Below are 23198 nucleotides of genomic sequence, written 5' to 3'. Positions count from 1 at the left end.
AAACCGCGCTCATGTTCTGAGGCTGAATGTCGCACTTTGATCGTGTGCACGATGATTAGAAGCAGGACGATGGCGACGCCAAGAGGAAGCAGAGGATTTATTGATGTCTCGCCTTCGTTTCAAGGTTTAATATTTACATCTGACACCTTGGAATTGTGATTTGTGTGTGTGTGCGTTGTGTTGCGTTACTGCCCAGGCGTGTCTGTGTGCGAGCACACGTGTTGATGAGCAGCTGAAATGCACATTGGAAGTAAATAAATCTATGTTGTTGATCCTGTAAACATGTTTTTTGTGTAAACGATGCTTTTCAGAGGCTGAACAGACTGTTCACTGGATTAGACTCTTAATATCACTATTGATTCTGTACCTTCAGTGTTTCCTCGTTGCACCGTAACAAGATCTACTTGCTTATGTAATTCATCTTAAGTGAACTTAATGCCTGTTTTTATTTTCTATTATATGAATTGTTTAGAAGTGTTTATCGGCTGTCCGGAGGCTCATGAGAAGCTGCTTTTAGAAACGATCCCTGCAGCCACAGCAATAAATCCCCACTCTGAGTAAACGTTTGAAAGGCTGCGGCTTGAATGTGACTGATCGCTTGTATGAAGTCTGACAGAATCATTAACAGGCGGATTTTCAAACCCAGTCAGCAACCTGCTCAACGTGTCATCCTGGAAACCGCCTGTGTGTTCTGAGCAGGAGATAAGCCATGGATGGTGTGTGTGTGTGTGTGTGCGTGTGCAGCCATTGTGGCTTTGTGTGGGTTGCGTTATGATTAGAAACAGGAAGATGGCGACATGAAAAGGAAGCCGAGGTTTTTATCGATGGTTGGCTTTCGTGTCTCGTCTTCTTCCCGAGGTCTTAACATTCTTATCTGATGCCTTCAGGTTGTGATTTATGTCGACTGTGTCAATCAGTGCTGCACATCGTGTGTGTGTGTGTGTGTATGTGTGTGTGCGTGTGTGTGTGTGTGTGTGTTGAGTTACTGACCAGACGTGTCTGATTCACTGCCCGTGTTAATAGGCAGCTGATATACTAATTATAAGCCAAGAAAAAGCCTTTTTAGAGCTCATGTGGTCTCATGTAAATGAAACCTTCATGCAGAGTTTTCTTCATGACGCCACCATGAAAGACTCCTAATAATAATAATAATAATCCTTCAGTGCTCCACTTTCCCTCATTCAGGATAAAAGTCAGCTTCATAAAAAGCTGACCGATCTGATCCCCATTAGTGGCACACACACACGCACACACACGCACACACACACACGCACACACACATCCAGCAAACATCAGCCACGAAGCCACAAAGGTGCAGCGTTGATTCTGATTTGCAGATTGTCCCGAAGGAGACGGCGGGTCTCGAGGTGGACGTTGACCGTTTGTCCCAACGGGGACGGGCGGGTCCAAACAACGTGGCTGTGTAATCAAACCCGTGACCTCACAGAAACGAGTCACCAGCGCTGACTGAGCCCAGGAAATAAAACAGAGACACGAAGCAGGGCGATTTCTGTCGTCATCACGGTCGACCTCCGAGTTCTTCTTCTGCGCGCGTGACGCTTTAAAGCTCCAGTCAGCTGCTCACCTGCGTGGAAATGACGGATTTCTGTCGTCGCGTTGGAATAATTATTGTCTGCACATCAGTTTGTAAGCGTGCTGCTTTCACTGTGTTCTGTCAGCACACGAGACGGCCCACTTGTTCCTCTTGATCCGATCGACGCTTCGGCCTTCATCGGGTGGTATCTGCTCGGGGAGCTTAGCTCATGCGGGTTCACGCAGACGCTGTTTCTCCTCGTCTCCGTCTCCGGAAATCAGGATTACGGTGCCGTCACTTGCAATTATGTCAGTAATTACTTCCTTTCTGTCATCATTTCTCTGTCCAGTTTTACACACACACACACACACACACACACACACACACACACACACCTGCTTCATTTCTATTGTTTATTTCTGCTGTGTTTTGTGTCTCTGAGCAGCGTGTGTCTATTATTTATTTGTGTGCCTTGAAGGACAACAATCAACACCCGGGACGAACGCGTCTCCGTCCCTCCGGTCAATCCATCGGCTCCCTTCACACCTGCTCCTCTCACGTCACCCTCCTCCTCCTCCTCCTCTTCCTCTGTCTGTCTCCTTGTCAACAAAAAGATCTTCAGACGAGATTCAGGATGATGGAGTCAGGAGATCAACACACACACACACACACACACACACACACACACACACACACACACACACACACAGTTTCGAAGGAGCCTCCTCTTCTTCGCCCGCATCTTGTTTGTGAGTAATAATCTTTTACTGCAACAGATAGAAATCAATTCTTCCTGTTTTTTTAGTACCAATCCATCTGCAGCCACTGAGCCTCACGAGCAGCGTCGTTATATTTACACAGACTTCCCACACGACGTACGATACACAACCTCCCCTGCATCCCACGGGCCTCCGCCTTGCCGCGTTGCATTTGGGGCCCGAGTTTAACGCTGACCTACATCTCAGCCGGTGACTCATAACCCGCAGGAGAGGGGGATTAAAACGCACGCGGCACGCGGCATCGCGTAAGTGTGCGATGTGATTAAACCACGGTTGACCTACATGAAGCTCGAATGAAGAGCGGAGGTGATATCAGGCGGCGCGTGGTCAGTCCATCCTTCATTGCGTGGAGCCGCTCTCCTCAAAACGCCACCAGGAGTTCAAGGGGAGCTTTACATCCGCAGCGTCATCGCGATGGAGATCCGGAGGGATGAGCTGGTCTCTGATGCACTTCAGCGTCTCGTAATGCTGCTTGATTCGGTTACAGCCGAGCCGGTGAAGGCAGAATGTAATTAGAAGCAGCAATGATTGATTATTGGTCTTAACTTTGTTTTTCTTCTCCGTATTTCATCAGGATTCAGAAACGGTGCTCAGGGCAACGAGAGTGGAGATGCACGTGAGACGATGGAGTTGGAGCGTGGATTAGGGAGGAGGAGGATGGAGGGGGGGGGGGGACACTTAACTCTTGTGACACACTATTTTCCTTCAGTACTCTTGGACCTGCTGTTCTCGACTTTCTCTTTTTCTTTTATAAATTTATGTCATAAATTAAACATTTTTTACATCCAGTATTTTCTTTTACAACGGAATATATATATAAATTTATTTTTTTCGTGACATTTAACCTTATATTTGTTTAACTTTTTTGTTTAAGTAATATTTTTAGACATTTTTCAACTTAATATTTAATCTCAGGTTTTTTGCTTCTATGAAATCTCTCAATCAAATATTTGACTTTTATTTCTATGACATCATCCGTTCAAATAAGTTTTGACTCTTTTTCCACAACATTTATCAACTAAATATATTTCCTTTTTTTTTCCATGACAGTTTTTGACCTAATACTTTAATGCTTTCTACGGCAGCTTTCAACCCAACATTGATTCGCTGATCCTATAAATATGCCACCGGGATCTGGAAACAAGTCTCTCACGTTCCAAGTGTGGCAAAACTCCCAGATCCCGAGTGTTCTTGGCTCAAAGCTTCTGTTTCCAAACAAACTAAACCAGCGGATTGTTCACAGAGATCCGTCTGGCAGAAAGACAGTCGGGGTCTGCAGAGCATCTCTGCCCGACTCCCAACGCGTTATTCCAGACCAGTAGGACCAGTAGGACCACGGAGTCTGGCTCAGACTTCGGAAAGTTGGGTTGTGGAGCTCGTGAGACGTCCGAGTGTGAGAGACGAGCGTTTTGGGGGCGGGATCTAAGCCTGTCAGACGACACATCAGATCACTTGAGATTTGTCTGCAGCAGAAAGCGTCAATCAGAAGCCAAACTTTGATTACCGAAATCTTTAATTAACCAGCAATAATGTACAATATAAAAGTTGCCTACAAACAGAAATAAAAAAAGATGCCATGATATTAACAGGAAATGTTATCAGCAGCCACTTCATAGAGACTTTAAATAAATCACTGCCAATGAATTCGGGCAAAGGAGTTGAGATTTTGTCAATTTGATAAATGTACTAAACATTTTCAATTCTTACTTTGACAAAACTCCAACTCAAGGAAAACTGTGAGGTTGATTTGCGATCTGGAAAGTTTCCCGTCATCATTGTGACCCTGAGTTGACCTACATGGGCGTGTGCGCGCGCTGCGTGGAGGAGGGCGAGGCGACGGCGGCGGCGGCGGAGGACGCTGACAGCGAGGAGGCGGGCGCCTGAGGTGCGGAGGAGGAGGAGGCGGCGGCGGCGGCCGATGACGAAGTCTCTATCAGGCTGCTGTGTGTGATGAAGCGCAGCCGCAACTTCATGGCCGGACGCAAAGTCATGATTATCTTCTCTACCTGCAGCACGACGGGGGGAGAGATGGAGGTTTTTAATACACAGATTAATTACCGGGTCAACGTGCATCAGGCTCATCGATGCAACATCGATGTTTTTGAACCTCGTTGCTCAAAAACACACCTCACCCCCTTTTCCAGCTTTGTCTTTTGAAATGAATTTCACTGGTCCCACCCCCCGAAGCGCCACAGAGCGATACCCTAATCCACCCCAATTAACTGTGGACACCAGTGGGGACGTTTCCTGCTGCACAGGAGGTGACAGATTTGAGCTAAAAATGCTAAATTAAAGGAATAAATAAAACGGTCTCCCGGGGAGCCGGCGGTTCGTCTTGATTAAAGTCGCTCTGGCGAAGGTCTCCGTTTGAAATGTCACATTTTAATGAGAGACGCTCACCTGCTCCTTCACGCTGTCCCCGGTGTACATGTACTTAATGTGGTACAGGAAGTCACAGATGGGGTCCATGTAGCTGAGGTGGTGGCAGTGCTGGTCCACCGCCTGGAGCATCTCGTAGAACGCCACGCCGATCTGAAACGCCCGGAGACGCACATTCCACAAGTCAGCAGTTTCACCGTGAAGATTCGTCGGTTGAATTTGATGTAACCTGTAAACTTAATAAATGTACAAATGTTAATTATTGCGCCCGTGCCGGTACCTCCAGCATGCAGCGCGTCCTCTCCTGCTGGAAGCGCTGCAGGAACGGCCCCACCAGGTGATACACGTACAGCAGCTGGAACTCCGTCTGCACGATGGGCTTCAGCGTCTCCGACAGGAACCTTCACACGATGAAACAAACGCGGAAATGATGCGGCGACTGAGGGTGGGGGGGGGAGGGGGGCCGAGGAAGAAGGCCTCCTTACTTTGGGATCAGAGACAGCTGCCCGATGGACGAGTGGTGCCACACGGCGTGCGCCAACGCCAGCACGTAGCTGCAGTTCATCTCGCTGTAGCTCTGGTGGCACGCGGTGAAGTCCAGCAGGGCGAAGGGATAACCCGCCCACTCCGTCTCCGACGTCAGCACCGGAGAGCCGATCACCGACACGATGCGGTCGTGGAGGACGATCCAGTAGGGCTCCTGGGGGGGGGGGGGGGGGGAAGCGCGGCGTGAATTCATCAAACAGTTGAGCACCGTGAAGACTTTTAGTGAGTGTGTATTCTTACGGGAAGTGCGGTTATCACGAGCCCGATGGCGTTCATCCACGCCGTGATGTTCTCCCGGGGAACCAGAGGTTGGCTGGAAGGAGACAGACGTTCTAACTCAGCGGAGTAACAAACACCCCATAAACGCTCCATGACCTTCCCGGGGGCTGCAGTCCTTCCGTACCTCTTTAAGGCGACATTGAGCAGAGCGTTGCCGACGTCTTTGCCCGACACGGCCAACGCCATCAGCTCCACGCAGGTGACGTGCAGCGCGTGGGCCGCGGGGTTGGGGAACTCGTTGAACCTCCAGTCGCAGTTGGGGAAGGGACCCGGGGACTTGCCGGCCATGGGTGACGGGGAGTTAGGGAGGAAAACCACGTTCAATGGACGTGCGACGCGTCCCGGTCTTAATGACTCCCGACCCGCGAGAGCAACGTCGGCTGCAATCCAACGACATTGAATTAAAGGGAGACTGGAAGCATCGGCAGAGAGGTAGGCGTGCTATTCAGGTACCGCGCGGCCGCTTTTCATTAGCCAGTATCAAGGGGCGTTAAGAGGAGAGCGCGGCTCCACCCACAGGGGGGCGGTAATGAAGGATATTGTCCACCAGGCGGCCTATCAGCTTGCAGTAGTAGGTGTCGTCGGGGAGCCACACGTTGTCCTCTCTGGCGTTCATGCCAAACTTCAGATAGGTTTCACTCAGGCACCAGCCCGGAGTGCGGTTGTCCTGGGAAAATAATAATAGAAGTTACTAATTACATTACATGCGAATTATATTCAAATATATATGTAAATATATAGTGTACCTACCTTCAGGGAAGACATGATTGCGTGCACCAGTTTTCTCTTCAGGTTGGTTCTGTCTCTCAGGTGCCGCTCGTAGTAGTGAAGTGTGTTGTACAGGTAGGTGACCGGGCGGTCTGCACACAAACCCAGGAGTCAATACGCATCAGTGTGCACACACGCTGGCTCACGCGTCTGATTCACGTCCTTCCCGCCATTTTGAGCCACGCCATTCATCTCTTGTGTCTCGGAGCCGCTCACTCTTTCATCTGGGTGCACTTCAGGTGAACCGCACTCACCGTGGAACTTGTACAGCCCTCCCAGATGGTCCAGCAGCGTTTCTAGAGACTTGGAGACGGGAAGCAGCTCCAGGAAGCGGTGGATGACGATGTCAAAGACGGGCAGGAAGCGCAGGCACACGTTGCCAAAGTAGATGGGCAGGTACTGAGGCTGCAGTTGCATGGGAGGGTTGACTTGGTCCGCGAGTCCCTCGAAGTACAGCTTCTCTGGGTACTTCTGTTAAAAGACACGACCGCCATCGTCAACTCGGGTCCTGGGCTGCGGTTTTTAACGGGCTCGGCCCAACCGCCGCGTACCTTGTGGTAGCTCATGTGCTTGTTGTGCCAGTCGCTCTGCAGCCAGTGCTCGGGAGCGTTCTCCTTGACGAAGTCGTTGACCCGGTTCCGGAAGTCGTTGGGCTTCAGCAGCAGCAGCTGGATTATGAAGTAGCACACCTGGGCCTCGTTGCCCTCGTGGCTGCGCATCGCCTGCACGCGGAGGAAGAGGGAAGTGAGAAACACACACACACAAACACACACACACACAAACAGACACACACACGCACGCGTCTCCTCACCAGACACAAGATGAGCCGGTCCAGGGTGACTATGTTGTATTTCCAGACCATGTCGTTGAGTATTTCAATGCACTTGTTGAGCTGCTGCCCGCCGGCCGACGTCGAAAACTCGTAGACGAGAAAGTCCGCGAATGTCCGAACGTGAGCCACCAGTGCACGAGCCCCGATGCGCTCCAAGACCCTGCGGGACACAGAGCCAGGCGGCCGTTGGCGCGTCGTCTCAACGGAGGCACTCATGCATTCTCGGGCCAATTAGCTTTAACACAACGCCTGGACATCAGTGGGAAGACGTTGAATGTTACGCGGCGTCTGTCGGGGTGTCTAATAAACACATGTTTGAGTGCGAAAGCGCGACGATACCTGAAGCCTATCTGGTTGATGTGGTCCGTCTCCAGCAGCATCTTCCACAGCAGGCAGAGGAAGAGGGGGGGCGAGCCCTGCATGGAGAAGTGGGTGATGATGTCATTCTCGTTGGCCATGGACTTCCACTTTCTGTACTCCTCTTCCACGTTCTTCTTCAGGTTGAACCGAGACTCCTGCGGAACATTGTTCTGTTTGAAGAACGCCTGCGAGACAGAGAGAGAAAAGGTCTTGATGCATCTGGTCTGCGGTGAAATTCAAGCCCGAGTGAACAGCACCTGTAGAGGAGCAGGGAAGCAGGAGAGCGTGTGCGAGGCCCAGTTATGCGGCGTGAAGTTCATGATGGTCTGCAGGATGTCTTTGCACCACGTCCCGTGGATGGAGTCGGACCCCGTGAAGAAGTCTACACAAAGACACAAAGCAGGCAACTAAAGAACCAGGACGTGGTGGAGGGGATTTGGGGAAACGGGCGTACAGGTGAAGGTAACATGCACAACTGCAAAGAAAAGCGACCGACCGGAAGGTTGCACAAGGCTTCTACACGGCTCTGTTCAGCTACACATCCCGGCACATAGAACCTGTCAACGCCTCACAGCCCCACCTGCTGGTTGCAGAAGCTCCGGGTGGAGGTGCAGCTCCTCCAGCAGGACTGCGAGACTGCGAAGGTCTCTGTGGATCTTCTAACGCAAAAATGTCTGAACATCCTGATGACTATTTTTAATTTGGCAAAAGAAACCTTTTTACGAATGGAATGTGACAAAAGGACACGGATTTCAGTCTCCATTCACTTTACATGTCATTTAGCTGACGCTTTTATCCAAAGCGACGTACAATAAGTGCATTCAACCATAGGGTACAAACTCAGGAGAGCAAGAAACAAGAAAGTGCAATTTCCTCAAATAAGCCAATTTACAATTTGCTGTAGATGAGTGACGTTACAAGTACAATTTAAGTGCTACAATTTGTTAGTCTTTACTTCCTGCAAACAGCATAATTAACAGTAAAATGTGTTACATTGGGAGGCTTTGCATGTATTTGGGCCTCGCAATGATAAAAAGATGACCTTTCACACACACACACTATATTTATATTTATATTTATATATATATATATATATATATATATATTATACACACAAACACTTACAGTCCTCTTAGCCAAAACCAAAGAAAGTGGAAGCTCATCAAGTGGAAGCAGGAGGTCTACCTGTGACGTGCGTGGCTCTGGCCAGAGTGAGGATCAGGGCCCGGTTCAGCTCTTCGGACTCGGCGGACAGAACCGTCTTCGGGTCGCTGAGGAAGCGCGTGAACTGCGGCTGCACCTCTGAACTTCCCAAAGCCGTGATCAGCCGCAGAGCCGTGCTCTCGACGCTGGGGACGGAGACAGAAAGACGGCGCGGTGGACGATGACGGACGCTCACAATGTTAATTAATTAAGAACACATGTGCAAAATCATACAGAATCTTTGCAGTAAATTACGTCGTAAAGCGAATGTTCAGCCAGGTGCTGCATTGTACTACAAACCGCCATATAAACGGTAATTGTAATATCCAAACGTATCATTTAATGACTCATTTCATCTAATGGACTTAATACCATGGAAAGAGACTCATTTGACCTCTAAAGAGATATTTCAGGACTCATCAAACGGAAATCTGTAAGTGCCAGCAGCAGTTTCCGAGAACAGGACGCGGTATTCCATCCTTAAACTGTAAGACGCCACCTCTGATGATGTGTAACAGTGAATAGAAAACTGGCTTCTCCGGAGTCCTTTTGCGGTTCTTCGCATTCATTTGACTGTGTCACGAGTCCGGCTGCAGGCGCTTGAATTTAAACTTAAAGGACAAATGTTGACTTTCTGCGTTGTGTATGTTGCATATGTGATCCCATTACCACAGATGCAGCTGGTTCTGGTTGGTCTGAGGCACGGCAGCCAGGCTGTGCAGGTGACTCAAAAGCTGGACTCGGTAGTGCGGCTGGATGTGGTGCATCCGGTAGCTGAACATCTCCAGCAACGTGTGCAGGATTCCCCACGCGTGAGACTTGAACACGTTAGGCAGCAGCTGACCTGAAGGAACGGAGAGAGAGTGACGCGTCAGTCAGTCCGCTAGGGATGAAACTGAATTGAAGTCAGACGGGGGTCGAGCGGGAGGAGGCTGCGACGCCCCTGTGACAGTCGAGGGCGGCGTGCAGAATGCTGCTGTGACTCACTGATGAACCCTTTGATGCCCAGGGACTCGATCTCCATGTAGACCAACAGTCGGCTGTACGTTTCCACCAGTGCCGGCGCCAGGGTGATGCTGGATTTGGCCTGGGCCAACTTTATTACCCGGGTGGCAATACTGTGGATCAGACTAAATGCAGGGAGGGAAAAAAAAACAGACACGTTGTTGGATTTTCTCCTTTGAATCTTCCTCACATCCTTTTGGGGGGGTTTCGTGGGCGTGGCCTTGCCTCATCTTGGCGTGCACTGTGAGCGAGTCCAGCAGGTTCATGGGCAGCGGCGTGACCGAGCCCGACGCCATGCAGTTGGTGCCCGGCAGGTTGATCCTCATGGCTCCGTTTCCGTAGATGGTCTCCACCAGGACGCCCATGGGCAGGGTGAAGCAGTCGGAGTTGGTGCTGTAGGCGTTGCACAGCAGGGCGATCTTGTAGTCGGACATTCCCAGAGTCTTGTTACGCAGCGACTGCTGGAGGAACCTAACAGGCAGGAGGGGGCAGACTATTAACCGGGTGAAGCGCTTTGGTTTCAGGTTGATTTCAGGATCCTCTAATTAAAGAAGCGTACTCGTGGTGCAGCTTCAGCGAGTGTGGAATGGGTATCTGCAGTTTGGAGTTGTCGTTCTGAGCTTTGCGGTTCAGGTGGATCCAGATGCAGGTCATGGCGAAGGAGTGAGTGGACTGGGGCTTGTTGATGTCTGGAACTGGAATACACTGTGGGGGGGTGATTACAGACAAAATATCCACTGTAGAATCAATTCTGAGGACCAGCACTGCCACTCTTTCTTCTGCTAGCCCAACCAAAACGTTCACCACGACTAAATGGGGCAGTGGCAACGATGACAGCAACAGGAAACCAGTGCTCGGCAGATGTGTACCTCTTTTTCTGGGTAAAGCAGGTCGAAAAGCTTCATGACGGGCAGGAAATCCGCCAGGGCGTTCTTCTGAATGCTCCCGGATATGAACTGCAGCAAGACCCACATCAGGTGGTCCCTCCCTTTTATCAGACCCCGACCGGCGAGCTACAGAGACAGAGAACCCCAACAACGGGGGTCACGTCAGTCGGCCCCGAAACGAGGCAAAGCGTCTCATTAGTGAGGCTTCTGGTTGACGCGTCAGCGGCCGTTTACCGACTCTTATACTCAGTCACTAACTTGTTGCTCCTCCTCCCCACGCCATCCGCCCCGCCTCTTACCTTCTGATGCAACGACAGCACCATGTGGGGGAAGCTGGCGAATTGAAACAACACAAAGAAGATGAGCTGGGAGGAGAGGTGCTGCCACAGCAGCTGGCTGGTTCCCCCGATGTCGGCGTCGAAGTGCTCCTCGGTCTCGGAGCGCTCCATGGCGTACACCACCAGGTCCACCAGCTGCTCCTCCAGCACCGGGCAGCGCTGCTTGTGCTGACGGGGGGAGGACGGGAGCGTTAAAGAGGGGGGACGGGGAAAAAAGTGGGCACGAGAGAGAGAGAGAGTTAAACGGAGAGAGGGAGGGAAAGACGTCCGAGGACAGAGACGGGAGACACACGGGAAAGAGGGAGAGGAAGAAAGAAGGACAGAGGGAGGGAGAGAACATGGTTAAATTACTTCAAATGCACATTTTCATGTAAATGATGAACAATTGTTCAGACATTGACAGACAGAAAAGCTCCTCCCATCCCCGCATGCAGGACAGCATCTCCTTCCTGCCTCCGTCAGCTGGGTTCATCTGTGACCTCCACGCTGACCTTCATCCCCTTCCTCTCCCTGGGAATCTCTCTGTTTGCGTACAAACGCGTTCTACACTCAAGTGTCCGCTGAGCTCCAGGTTGTACTTTTGGAACCAGAAAGTTATTTGCCAAATCGCCCGGTGTCGGCCTCACTAGAAGGTTTTTAAGTGGAGGAGGAAGATCCGTCACAGAGGAGGGTTCAGGTGCTTGGACGATGTTCGAGAATCAACACACGGCAGCCAATTAGCACCCAACTGCAAGCTAATCCGACAAAAACACAAACACGAGGATATCATTTGTTTTATCCTGCATGTTTAAACACAGCCGCACTTAATTGTTAGCACATTAACGTGCACGGCCGATATGAATAAGGAAAGAAGATGTGGTTGAAAAAACGTGCGTGCAAATACATCGTAAAACTGAAAGCAGAATTTCAGTATTACTGTTTTTTTTTCTGGAATGAACCCAACGTTTCCCTATAAAACAACACAATGTGTGAACCTCATTGAGCAACAACAATGAGGGAAAGAGGGGGTGAAGAAAGGGAAGGAGGGAAGGGATTTAAAAGAGAACATGGATGGAGGGGGGCGGATCGTGACAGCAAGACGGATTAACAAGAGGCATATTCTCACATATTTTTGTTTTCTGCAATATTAATAATCTAAATATTAAATGCAGCTGAAGACATTTGATAGAAAATGTCCCTCTTTGGTGGGAAATTGCCCGATAGCGATTATATTAATTACATAGTGGCTGCCGCCTGCAGAGTTCTTGCTCAGTACTGGACGCCATTACTCACTCAAAAAGATGGGAAAGACAGACAGACAGAAGGAGCGTTTAAGTTCGGCAGCGGCTGCCGCCGTAAGGGACTCAACGGAGGCCGTTTGCACACAGCGGACACACGACGTAAGCAAAAGAAACCCAACGCCACGGCAGCAACAACGTAGCAGAGAACACGGCGCCGCATGCAGGCTCACGGGTTCGGGAGCAGTTGTGATTGGGCTGAACTTCACTTCCTCTGCCAGCAAACACACACTCACACGAACACGCACCACGTGCAGTAAGGAGGGCGAGAGAAGACAAAAAGGGAGAGAGAGAGAGAGAGAGATCCACGGGAATATCCCCCAATATTAGCCCGACGGCTAACCTGAAGTCTCCTAGCAACAGTGAAACCACAACAGTGCGGCCGGCTTGCGACACAGCGCTTCGACAGACAGGCCAAGTCGACCAATAGCAGCGCGATGTGTGCCGGGGGCAAATACATCTCAAGGTCACGTTCTCACCGTAAGTATCTGGTTATCAGCTGGGTGATCAGCTGTTAAGGGTAAACATGTGCTGCTGTATTTCAGACTCGCTGTTTTGAAGAGCGTGTTGTTTGCTCAAGAGGTGACGGACCTTTAGATTTAAATGCCACTCAGAGTAGAACGTATTGCTAAAAGAGGTGATCCAATTATGCGAGGAGCAGAGAACAATCACGTTATTGGAGGAAATATTCAAAAGTTATTCAGCTTTTAATCCTCCGGTCATGTATTTATGTAGATTTTAATTATCTTAAATAATATCAGCCCTGTTCGATCACTGGAAAGGTCTTGTTCAGAGAAGCTGCTCACAGTAGATCATTAACGCCCAGCGGCTCAGCGCCATCAAGGAACAAGGAAAAACTGCTCAGCTGATGCAAACTGGGGGGAAAAAATAATAATCATAAATGGGCCACGGCAACCGCACAGAGCAAAGGTCAGAGTTCACTCAGCCGGCCAGTCAGAATGACTCATCGGCCGACCCGGCCAAAACCCTGATCAAAAACTTACCAGTTTCAGAAACATTTGGCTTTTTGATATATATTTTTTTTAACTTTCTGTCCTCATACAATGTGAATTTAAGCACTGCTTAAAAGTGAACTTTGTAATAACAGAAGTTCCCCTCCTTTGCAATGCAGGGAAGACAAGAGGCGCCCTCTGGATACAGATAACTATAGAGTATAAGACGATACAAATTACACACCACTAATTCACCAAGCCTTTATCATTTTCCTTTATGCAATTAAGAACTGGATGGCACAAGTTGTCAGTTCACTGTGATCCACCACCTCACAAAGCCTGTGAGAAGAAACACGCTGGTAATGATGCAGAAGGACAGCCGGTCGACTGGCCGGGTAATGCAGTGCATTTCAATCAAAATGTTCATGAGCGTGATGGACTCTTAACGCTTTATGAGTCAACACCACCGATGAACCGAACGGTGTCGCTCAGGTCGGCAGGACGGGAAGCAGCGTAGGGTTGAGACACCAGACGACCTCACCAACAACAGGCAGGGACCAGAGTACATTCAAACATGCAGTGCAGCAGGACCGGAAACGTCAACAGCAGGGTTTCAATCAGAAATACTTCACGCCGGCTGGTCAGCTGGAACCGAAGGCTAAAAAAACACCGATCTGTCGCTCACTATCCATCGATCAGTGTCAGCCAGCTCGGGTGACATTAAGGAAAGTCTACGGGTGCTAAAAGAATTGGGCCTCGGGTGCAGAGAGATAGATTAGAGAATATTAAATAATATTCAACGTCAACATAACCAAATAACAAACAATTCCAATGTTAATAAATATTGCTGCTGGCATTTAAGGTGATCAGTTAGTAACGGATTGTTTCCCACTTATAAAAGCCCTCAGTTTGATCATTTCACAGGACTTTTATCAGGGAGGGATTACTTGCTTTACCCAGAAATCATAGGCTCTTACGAACACATATTGGATATTAACAAATAAATATTGGCCATCTGAGGCGTCAATGAATACATTTTACAGCATTGTGCACTTTAACGGATGCAACTATTCGCTCATTACTTTGCAGTGATTAATGAAAATGGATGAACACATCAGACTTTGTGCACCTTCCCAGTGTTTCTTTGTCTGCATCTTTCTCTCTACCGAGTATCTGCAAAGCCCTGCTGTGACCATCTCAAGCTCTGTCGCTTCTCTTCACTCAATCAAAGTTTTCCCCATTTCTATGACATCGACGTTCCATTAAACAAAACAAAATGAGAAAGCTAAGCGTCCAATGGGCGGATTAGTTGGTGGGTCGGCTGACCGGGAAGAGAAACAACGACATACCTGGGCAATGTTCAGAGTCTAGAGAGCGCATGGCAGAGAGACAGACAAACACAACAACAGGACAAAAGAGAGAGAAACAAAGGAGGAAGGAGAAGGAAACAGAGGGGGGGAGGAGAGAGAGAGAGGTGACTACGGGGCGAGGTGCTTCATTGTCCGTTCAGCACAGTTAGCATCAACTCGGCCGATTCCAAACAGATCAACTAGCTTGCGGGTTATTTGTTTGTATTGAAAATGAGATGGTGGATTATTGCTTCCTGAGCGCTGGTCAGACTGGGAGCTGGGCTGAGTTGGAACTGCACGAACCCAACAGGGAAAACAAACACCAGTGCATTATGTGTCAGGCTCACTTCATCGGCTTGCTTTACATGTTGTCTATTACAGCCGTGTTACCAGGGCAACCAGGGAGGAGAGCGTGTTAAAAAGAAACTGAACCGGGTCGGGACGACACACAAGAAAACTAAAAATGAGGAATATGAAGATTTATAAACCGGGTGAGAACAAACAAACGGAAAGAGCATGAATACGATGAGGTCGAAGAACGAGTGAAGGGGGAAAAGAACAAAAAGACGAGAAGTGGAAAACAGAAAAGTGAGGGTAGCTTAAGAGGCGGTAAGGGGAGCAGTGAGGGGGGATCGGGGGTCTGCTACAGGAGCAAAGGAGCAGAAGGGGCTGCCGTACCTGCTTGTTGAGTCCTAACATGTTGCACACCATTTCTCTCGAATATGGCTGTTCTAATACGTAACGCAGCAAGCCCGTCTGCGGCTCAAACAGGTCCTACAAGGAAGATTACAAAAAACAAACATACAATCTAATACTGCTTTTGAGAACGTGTGTAAGTGGATGCGCAGCACAGATGTTACCCCGATACCTTGTCGAACGGCAGCATGCCTCTCAGAGGGAAGTGGAGATTAGTGGGGTCTAATTTCCAGGAGTTACAGATGGCCCCGCTGTTATTCACCACTGGTAACAAGCTGCACCGACCTGCGGACACGTTCACACATGGACCGGCTAAACATGTAGCATGTGAGGTGTACTATGAACACGTGACTCTACGGCATGCAAAAAGGCCGAGTTGGCCACAGACATTCAGTTCTCTTTCACCACATTTTGGCTTGAAAAAAGGAATCGCCTCAGTAAAGGTTTTTACGAAGAACAAGAACTCTGGAGAACAATAAAAATTGCATCGGTGTGTTGATGAGTCGCTCACCGCAGATGGAGTTGATTCTGGCTGTGGGTCTGAAACTGTCCACAAAGTCTGATATCAAACTGCCTAGAAGCTACACAACAGAGAAGGAGAGGGGGGAAAAGACAAATTAGTAACCATGACATGACAAAAGCAAGTGTGCGCGCGCACACACACACACACACAGACACTAGAAACGTGACCTCACCCAGTGTGATAGCTGTCCTTCTGGATACATTTTTCTGATTTCTGCGATGGCAAAGTAGGCTGGCAGGAGGCAGGCATTTCTGTCTAGGATGTACTCCACCACCTGCAATGTACACAGGGTGAGAAGTGTTGGCATGCTACACAAATCACAAACAATTGTTCTCGATAAGAGAAAGAAAAATACCTCTCGGGCGGCCAGAAGCTGCTGAACTATAGCCGAGCTGACGGTGGTCGGAATGGATTGAATTTTCTCGAGCACGGCTTTCAACAGGTCTCGAACACCCTGAAAAACACACACTTGAGGTGAAAATGTATCGGGGGGGCGGGGAGGTGGGTGGAAGATGCCAACATCAACAGTCAGGGATAAGAACCACAACCCTCTGGAAAAGTTTAAATAATGCAACTTTAAGGATAGACGTCTTATCATTAGAATACCTCAGCTGTGTGTGTTTATGTGTGTGTGTGTGTGTGCGTTCGTGGGTTCGTGCGTGTCAGACCTTGTAGTCCATTCCTCCAATGATCTTGCGAATCAGTTTAAATGTTAAGGCCCACAACTGCGTCCTCTCCCATTCCAAACTGTCCGAGCTGATCAGAGCCACACACACCATCCTTCAGGTACAGACGACGCGGATTAGAAGGAGAAATAAGAGCGCACGCAATGCTTGTGTTCTTCTTAAGTGTGTGTGTGTGTGTGTGTGTACCTGGGCGGTAACAGACTGGTCTCCACTGCCATTGCCAGACAGTCATGGAGGAAGGAGATCCTCTTGGGACTGTGCTGGCTGTGAATGAACCGCACGATCCACTGCACACACTGTTCATGAGACTCCTGCAGAAAGACATGGGAGGCAGTTGACACATCCAGCCAACCATTGGTCGTCCCGTGTGGAAGCATCTCTGTGTGTGTGTGTGTGTGTGTGTGTGTGTGTGCGTGTTGTCGCACACCTGCGGCAGAGTCCCCCAGTAGTGCCTGAAGGCTCCCAGACAGCTGATCAGTTTGGTCCTCTCATCTTCTGGAGTGTCCATAAACATCCTAGAATACAGCGCGATCGACATGTCAGGCTTCCAGCGCTTCATTTCCACGGTGTACATTTGAACCTCCTTCAACACAAACTGAGAAAACCGACTTCAGGTCAACGTTGCACCTTCTACTGTGCAACTAGTCACACTACTGACAACAAAACAGGAGAGGTCAGCGTGTTTGGAGCCGTCTTACCCAGCGAAGGCCTCTTCTATCATCTCAGTTTTCTGATGAAAAGAGAAGGAAATCACAAATGAATGTTTTGTAGATGTTTTGTTTAACAGCGTTCTACTCGCTTCACAATGATCAAAATCACAACAGTTCTCTGCTGTGCTGCCTCAGCAGTCCGTAGCTCAGTGAACACGGAGGTTTGGTGCTTTGTATAAACAACATTGACCCCCATAAAACACAACCAGCATTTGTGCTAAACTGTAAAAACCTCAATTTGTATTGAAAAATTAGCATTACGTCAGCAATAAAAGCGATTCACTCTTAGCTGCAACATGAGTCTAATTTGAATTGTATATAACATTGGTTGTTGTTTGCGTCGTTCATTTGCACAGCAGGTTTAATAGTGCACATAAATTAGAATAAGGCTAACGTTGTCTGGCATGCTAACTAACGCTAGCTTTAAAAGCCGGGAGTGAAGACACTAATTACCACAACATCCTCGAAGATGCTCTGGAGCTGAGTTTCCATCGATAGAGCCATGTTTGCTTTAAAGAGGGTCAATTTTCAGCGAACCATCGTACAACTGAAACTGCTCTCTCGTCTCAGCAGGCTCAGACAATGCTACCAACAAGCTAAATGCTAACAGCCAGGGAACGCGCCGCCAAACGCGCAATCTCGTAAACAATCCGTAGGCACACCAGACCCGGGAAGCGGAGTTCCGCTTCGCGCTCGGCACCGTGCTGCGTAGACGAGCCCTTCATTCATGTGTGTGACTAAAACGTTTGATCATTGTGTCGCAAGATCGACAGGTTTCACGATGATTAGTCACACTTGGCATTTCTCAAATAATGTGCTGTTAAGTTTAATGTTGACCTCTGTGAATTTGCATTTCACCATCAAGATAAAAGTCCCCAAAAAACATTCACATCCAGACCAACTTTTATCTAGAAAGTGAAATGAAAATACGAGATTATCATCCATTTACTTCTCAACCCTATACAACGTACACATACAACGTGTGACTCAATAGGAAATAAACAATATATTTAAACAAGTCTTTTACACAGTGTTGCGCGGTGAGTCGGGGCGTTATTGTGATACTACACAGGTGTAATGTGCACAAACAGGGGAGGTCACATTCCATTCTCGCACACGGAAGCGCCTCGGGGTGCTCTGGACGATGAGACGCCATTCAGCCGCTGAAGCTCCGCGACCTAAACGCGTCTTTTTTTTATTTTTTAGTTTGCTGTGTTTTCTTGTGATCGGGGCTCCAGAGCCCGAACACCGACGGGTTGGAAATGTTTGGGAGTGTTTGTGAAATAGTGAAACCATGAGCGCTCCTCACAGCGATGTGGACGGTGTTTTTCTTACTGCACCTCGGAGCTGTGCGCTGTACAGGTATGACTGCATTTAAATAACGTTACAATGACTAAAGTCGTTTTTTTATCCTTTATTCTCAATTCTTCTTTAAAATGTCGTAAAGCTACTTTTTAGGCTTTGAATGTGGCATCAAGTAAAATGTGAACATTTCATAAATCATTAACTGACCTGAAACTGACCGTGGAGCAGATAGGATTCATTAGGGCTCATTTCTTGTCCGAGTAGGTTTATGATTATCCAATTAACCCCAAAGTGGTCCATCATTACAACAAATATTAATAAAAAGCAAATGAATTCATGGTGTATTTTAAGCCCCCATAAATTTGGCATAATGACATGCATAATAAACATGATACAAAAGCCACTGTTACTATACATCCAATGGCTAAGGAATTGATAAACGTGCTCCTTTATATTTTATTGTGTTTTATTGGAAGCCAAACTGATATGAATTGGTGAGTTCATATACATGTGTCTCCTATGATGGTTGATCTCTTCCTCCTCAGTCTCCTCCTCCCTCCCAAGCCCGATCAATGTGACCTTCTCTTCAGTCAACCTGTGGAATGAGCTGCAATGGTTCCCAGGAGGTGGCACTCCGGAGGACGCACGGTTTAAAGTGGAGTATGCCATGTAAGTAAAGCTGCAAGAGCTTAAATAAAACAAGTACAAAAAAATGATAAAATCACCTTATTTTACTGACTTGGCCCGATAGGAACAGATGTTCTATATAGATACTTTGACTCGTTTACCCGTTAACTTATTTTTTGACTTTCCCTGCTTAAAATACAGATACAGGGAAGCGTAAAAGAGCTAAAGACGAAAACAAGAGAAAATAACTAACTAGATGTAATGAATAACTGTAAGATGAAGCTCGAGGGGGAAACGCACACGGAAGGGAGCGGGTTTCCAGCTCCCTCCCTCCCTCCATTATATTGTCCCTCCATTATATTGTCCCGGCTATTGTCTGATTTCTGGGATTCTTATTCCGTCTTTTCTCCTCTTCCCAGCTACGGGGACAGCGTCGTGACGCCCGGGGGGAGGAAGGTGAACTGGAAGGCGGTGCGGAGGTGCACGGGAATAACGCGCCACGGGTGCGACCTGAGCGACGAGACGCGGGACCTGGAGCACGAGTACCTCGCCCGGGTTCGCGCCACCACCCGGACGGGGTTCTCCGCGTGGGCCACGACGCGGCGGAGGTTCCACCCGAAGGCGGACAGTAAGTTCACGCCGGGGGGGGGGGGGGGGGGGCGGCGGGAGGACGGGACATCTGCCCGTTAAACCGAGCGCTCTGCCCGTTGTGCTCAGCTGCTTTCGGCGCGCCGCTGGTGTCCGTGGAAGTGGGAGACGGCGGCGCGAGCGTCACTCTGAAGGGACCGATGAGGCATCAGCCCAGCAACCGCACCCCGGCGGTCTCCATGGCAACGCTGTACCCCCAGATGATGTACATGCTCTCCGTGGAAAACACCCGCCGCGGCACGACGGTGAGTCCAAAATAAATAAATAAATACCGACAACCCGTCCCGCCCCCCCCCCCCCCCCCCGGTGTTAAAATCGATTTTCGCAGATCCACGTCCCGATGAACTCCAATTCGTACACATATCGACTGATGGAGTACGACACCGAGTACTGCTTCTCTGCTACGACGAAGTTCCTGTCCATGCCCGTCCAGTGCCGGTCCTCGCCGCCGTACTGCATCACCACGCCTGCAGGTGCGTCACGGGCCGAACACACCGGCGGATTGTTGCGCTATAACTTAGTGTGCACGTGGTTTGTTTTCTCAACAACACACACCTGCATGCGTGTGAGACCTGTGTTTCTCATTTCCGGGTCCCCCGCGTCCACAGACCCTGTGATTGGCCAGCTGCTGAGGGTGGTTGTGGGTATTGTGGTCCCATCCGTGTGCATGTGCACGTTGGCGGTGGTTGGCTACCTTCTGCACAACTACCTGACGGGGAAAGGACAGAAGAGCCCGTACATACTGGTAATGCAAACACGCACCTTTTCAATCAGGGGCACTCAATGTAGTTGAAGGGATTTCTTTGTATTTTAGATTTGAAATGTAATGTTTTTTTCTCTCTGTAAAACTAATTATGTCACGACAACCATTATTCATTATTCAATATGCAGCTTTTAGCAGAACGAGGTGTGTTATTGAGCCGCAGTCCTTTTATGCCTAGAGGGCAAACTCACTGATAAGAGAGGCGAATGAGGAAGTGCCTCAACACTTTATTATTTCTAATAGCCGTCAAAGGACAACGCCTCTGTTGGCAAAAAAAAGAACCGATTGTATAGTCAATGAGAACATTACCTTCTCCCGTTGGTTTATGTTCACCTGAACTCCTTCAATCAGCTCACTCAAATGCAACGGATTTGATTTAAATCCCTCTTGTAACTCCATCATAATTTGGAAATACTTGTAGTACAAAAGCTAAATACACATTCATTTCAGTTTTAATGGAACTGTAATGTAATGAAAACTTGTGTTTAAGGGTTAAAAGGCTCAAATCTGACAAAAGAGGACCAGTTTACTTGTGTTATAGGAGTTGGACCCATGCTAGAGATTATAAAGGGATATAAAGGGATTTTAAAGCCCTCTGAGGCAAATTTGTAATTTGCGATTATGGGCTATACAAAATAAAATGAATTGAATTGAATTGAATTAAAGTCTCGATGTCGCTGCTGATCGTTTTCACCTCGAGCACTGACTTAATTTGTGCGCGTGCGGTGATTCCCCCACAATACCTCTTTCAATGCCACACACCTTCCCTTTCACCCCCCCAGAACCCGCCGGCTTTTCATCCGCCCGTTCTGCTGTTTCACCCGGAGAGTCCCAACCTCATGGTCATCCCCATCATCCCACCGGAAAGCGCCGCATCAGACGCCGAGTGCTCCAAGCGGCCGCAACACGCCCGGCATCGCCCGCCGGGATACGCCTCGCAGGGGGGCGAAATACTGCCACAGCCTGAGGGCGACCCGTCAGTGGAGTACGGGTGTGTTGTCGTCGCCCCCGAGGTGCCCGTCGGAGGAGAACATGGGCATAACTTGAATGGCGAATACCGGAAACGTGCGGCCGGAGCCGGGTACGAGAGACAAGAGTGGAGCGTCGAGGAGGACCACTCCGCTGGAAGACACGAGGAGGTGCCCCTTCTTTCTACCGGTTCCACCCACACGCCTTCCTCCGTCTCCGACCAGTCCGATCTCATACCGGTTGACTACGGTGTTCTGAGACCGGCGCCGGAACATATTGATGAGGAGGAGGAGGAGGAGGAGGAGGAGGAGGAGCAGGAACGTATTTGCATCAATTGGAATCCAGAGACCGGGAGGCTGGTGCTGCCACAGATGGATGGGTTGATGCGGGAGGAGGAGGAGGAGGAGGAGGAGGAGGTGGTTGAGTTGAGGTTGGAGAATGTGTTCGTAAGACAAGGCTCGGAGGAAAAGGCGGAGGCACGGAGAGAGATGGAGGGAGGGGGCGGGACAGGAAGCGAGGTGGAGGACTTTTCGACCAGATGGAATTTGGTAGTCTCGATGGACGAGTAGATGATATTCATCAATAGGTTTACCCTATTAATACCCCCCAAAAGCTCCTCTTCGGCACTTATATTGTACATTTAAAATGTTTATTTTTAGTTGTGAATACTCGGTAGGGTGACCTGTATATCTGTGAATGTTTACGCTTTATTATGTGGGATTAACCAATCACACCGATCAATGTCACACTGTGACCAACTCTGAAGGAAATCGTCTACATGTAGAGCAAAATGTAGTTAATCAATCAATAATTTTCTTTGAGGTATCCCACATCCTGATATTGATGTCTAGACAGATTTAAAAAATCTTTGATTTTTGTGGTAGTACAAAAAAATGCGACAAAATAAATACTTCTGCGAGCTTTAAGTTCTGACCAGAATTTACTGCAGGTACTCTGTGACTATACACATATCTGTGTACAAGTGGTAGTAGTTGAGGGTACTTTCAGGTTTCTGGTCTGTTACCGTTTAATATGGAGCATAATCAGCATTCCTTTAGATATAAATCCATCACATCTGAATATGTTAAATGAAGGAAAGATTGACGTTTTGATGAAAGAGGCTGTGTTCATAAAAGTACAGCACTTATTTTTATTTAGAAGAAATCTACGTAATTTATGTTTTGTAATAATGGAGGAAAGCACTACACACTCTTTGTATGTTGCTGTATGTTGCATAACTGAATTATTCATACTGAATTAATTGACAATAAAGTGAACTTGCAAACTATTCTGTTCTGCTTTGTTTTTAACTTGAAGCGAATAACTTTCTTGCAAGAGATTTATCAGCTTTTGAATCTTCTCAGGATGAATGTGCTGTTTGAAGATGATCTCACACTGGAAGCGTCGTCACACTTTGATTTTCCTTCCTGTCAACGAGCGACACCTGCTGGTCAAACAGAAATCCGCACATTTCAAGTAATTACATCAAAAGGAATTTTTATTTATTACATTACATTAATTTGTATAATGTGTAATTATGATGCATCACCACACATTAAAATGCATATTTGGAGCTGTATTTGCTATCAAGTAGTGTATTATTGCTTTAGGTTAAAGTAATGCTAATGCGTCATATGATTCCTTGTTTGATGGCAAATATTTTACTCCTAAATGAAACTGTGTAAAGCGTCAGTAATTCAAAGCACCTGTAGGTGGCGCGCTGTCGTAAGACGGCATCTCCTCCCTCCTCCATCCCTGCGTCATGGCGTCATCCTTCCCCGC

At 48.4% G+C, this 23198-nt stretch overlaps 2 protein-coding genes across 5 annotated transcripts; one reads left to right on the top strand and one right to left on the bottom strand.

Annotated features, from left to right (window-relative positions):
* Nucleotides 1-3808: 3808 nt before the first annotated feature.
* On the bottom strand, nucleotides 3809-17900 carry med23 (mediator complex subunit 23). 4 transcript variants are annotated; one of them, XM_040160495.2, is made up of 31 exons: nucleotides 17558-17762; nucleotides 17093-17124; nucleotides 16822-16909; nucleotides 16581-16705; nucleotides 16377-16488; nucleotides 16064-16162; nucleotides 15881-15982; nucleotides 15697-15766; nucleotides 15358-15470; nucleotides 15168-15263; nucleotides 14490-14507; nucleotides 10872-11078; nucleotides 10555-10698; nucleotides 10245-10390; nucleotides 9911-10156; nucleotides 9668-9810; nucleotides 9350-9524; nucleotides 8663-8826; nucleotides 7735-7859; nucleotides 7457-7662; nucleotides 7097-7277; nucleotides 6837-7007; nucleotides 6540-6756; nucleotides 6268-6377; nucleotides 6058-6184; nucleotides 5642-5807; nucleotides 5479-5551; nucleotides 5178-5392; nucleotides 4973-5093; nucleotides 4714-4845; nucleotides 3809-4319 (listed from the first exon to the last, which is right to left on the bottom strand). In XM_040160495.2, exons 1-31 carry the CDS (start codon nucleotides 17606-17608, stop codon nucleotides 4107-4109), a joined length of 4188 nt encoding a protein of 1395 aa, XP_040016429.2. In that variant the 5' UTR covers nucleotides 17609-17762; the 3' UTR covers nucleotides 3809-4106. The 4 variants fall into 4 exon arrangements, with proteins under 4 accessions (XP_040016429.2, XP_040016431.2, XP_040016430.2 ...); XM_040160497.2 differs by having other exon boundaries at nucleotides 16822-16989; nucleotides 17558-17739; XM_040160496.2 differs by lacking the exon at nucleotides 14490-14507 and having other exon boundaries at nucleotides 17558-17900.
* Nucleotides 17901-18199: 299 nt separating this feature from the next.
* il20ra (interleukin 20 receptor, alpha) lies at nucleotides 18200-22704 on the top strand. Its single transcript, XM_040160500.2, has 7 exons — nucleotides 18200-18466; nucleotides 18955-19078; nucleotides 19456-19664; nucleotides 19754-19929; nucleotides 20013-20157; nucleotides 20293-20429; nucleotides 21230-22704. Exons 1-7 carry the CDS (start codon nucleotides 18418-18420, stop codon nucleotides 21983-21985), a joined length of 1596 nt encoding a protein of 531 aa, XP_040016434.2. The 5' UTR covers nucleotides 18200-18417; the 3' UTR covers nucleotides 21986-22704.
* Nucleotides 22705-23198: the final 494 nt, after the last annotated feature.

Source organism: Gasterosteus aculeatus, chromosome 18 (genome assembly GCF_964276395.1).
Source record: "Gasterosteus aculeatus chromosome 18, fGasAcu3.hap1.1, whole genome shotgun sequence".
NCBI classification, from domain to species: domain Eukaryota; kingdom Metazoa; phylum Chordata; class Actinopteri; order Perciformes; family Gasterosteidae; genus Gasterosteus; species Gasterosteus aculeatus.
The sequence above is the reverse complement of the archived record's forward strand: the minus strand, read 5'-3'. Positions and strand labels throughout refer to the sequence as shown.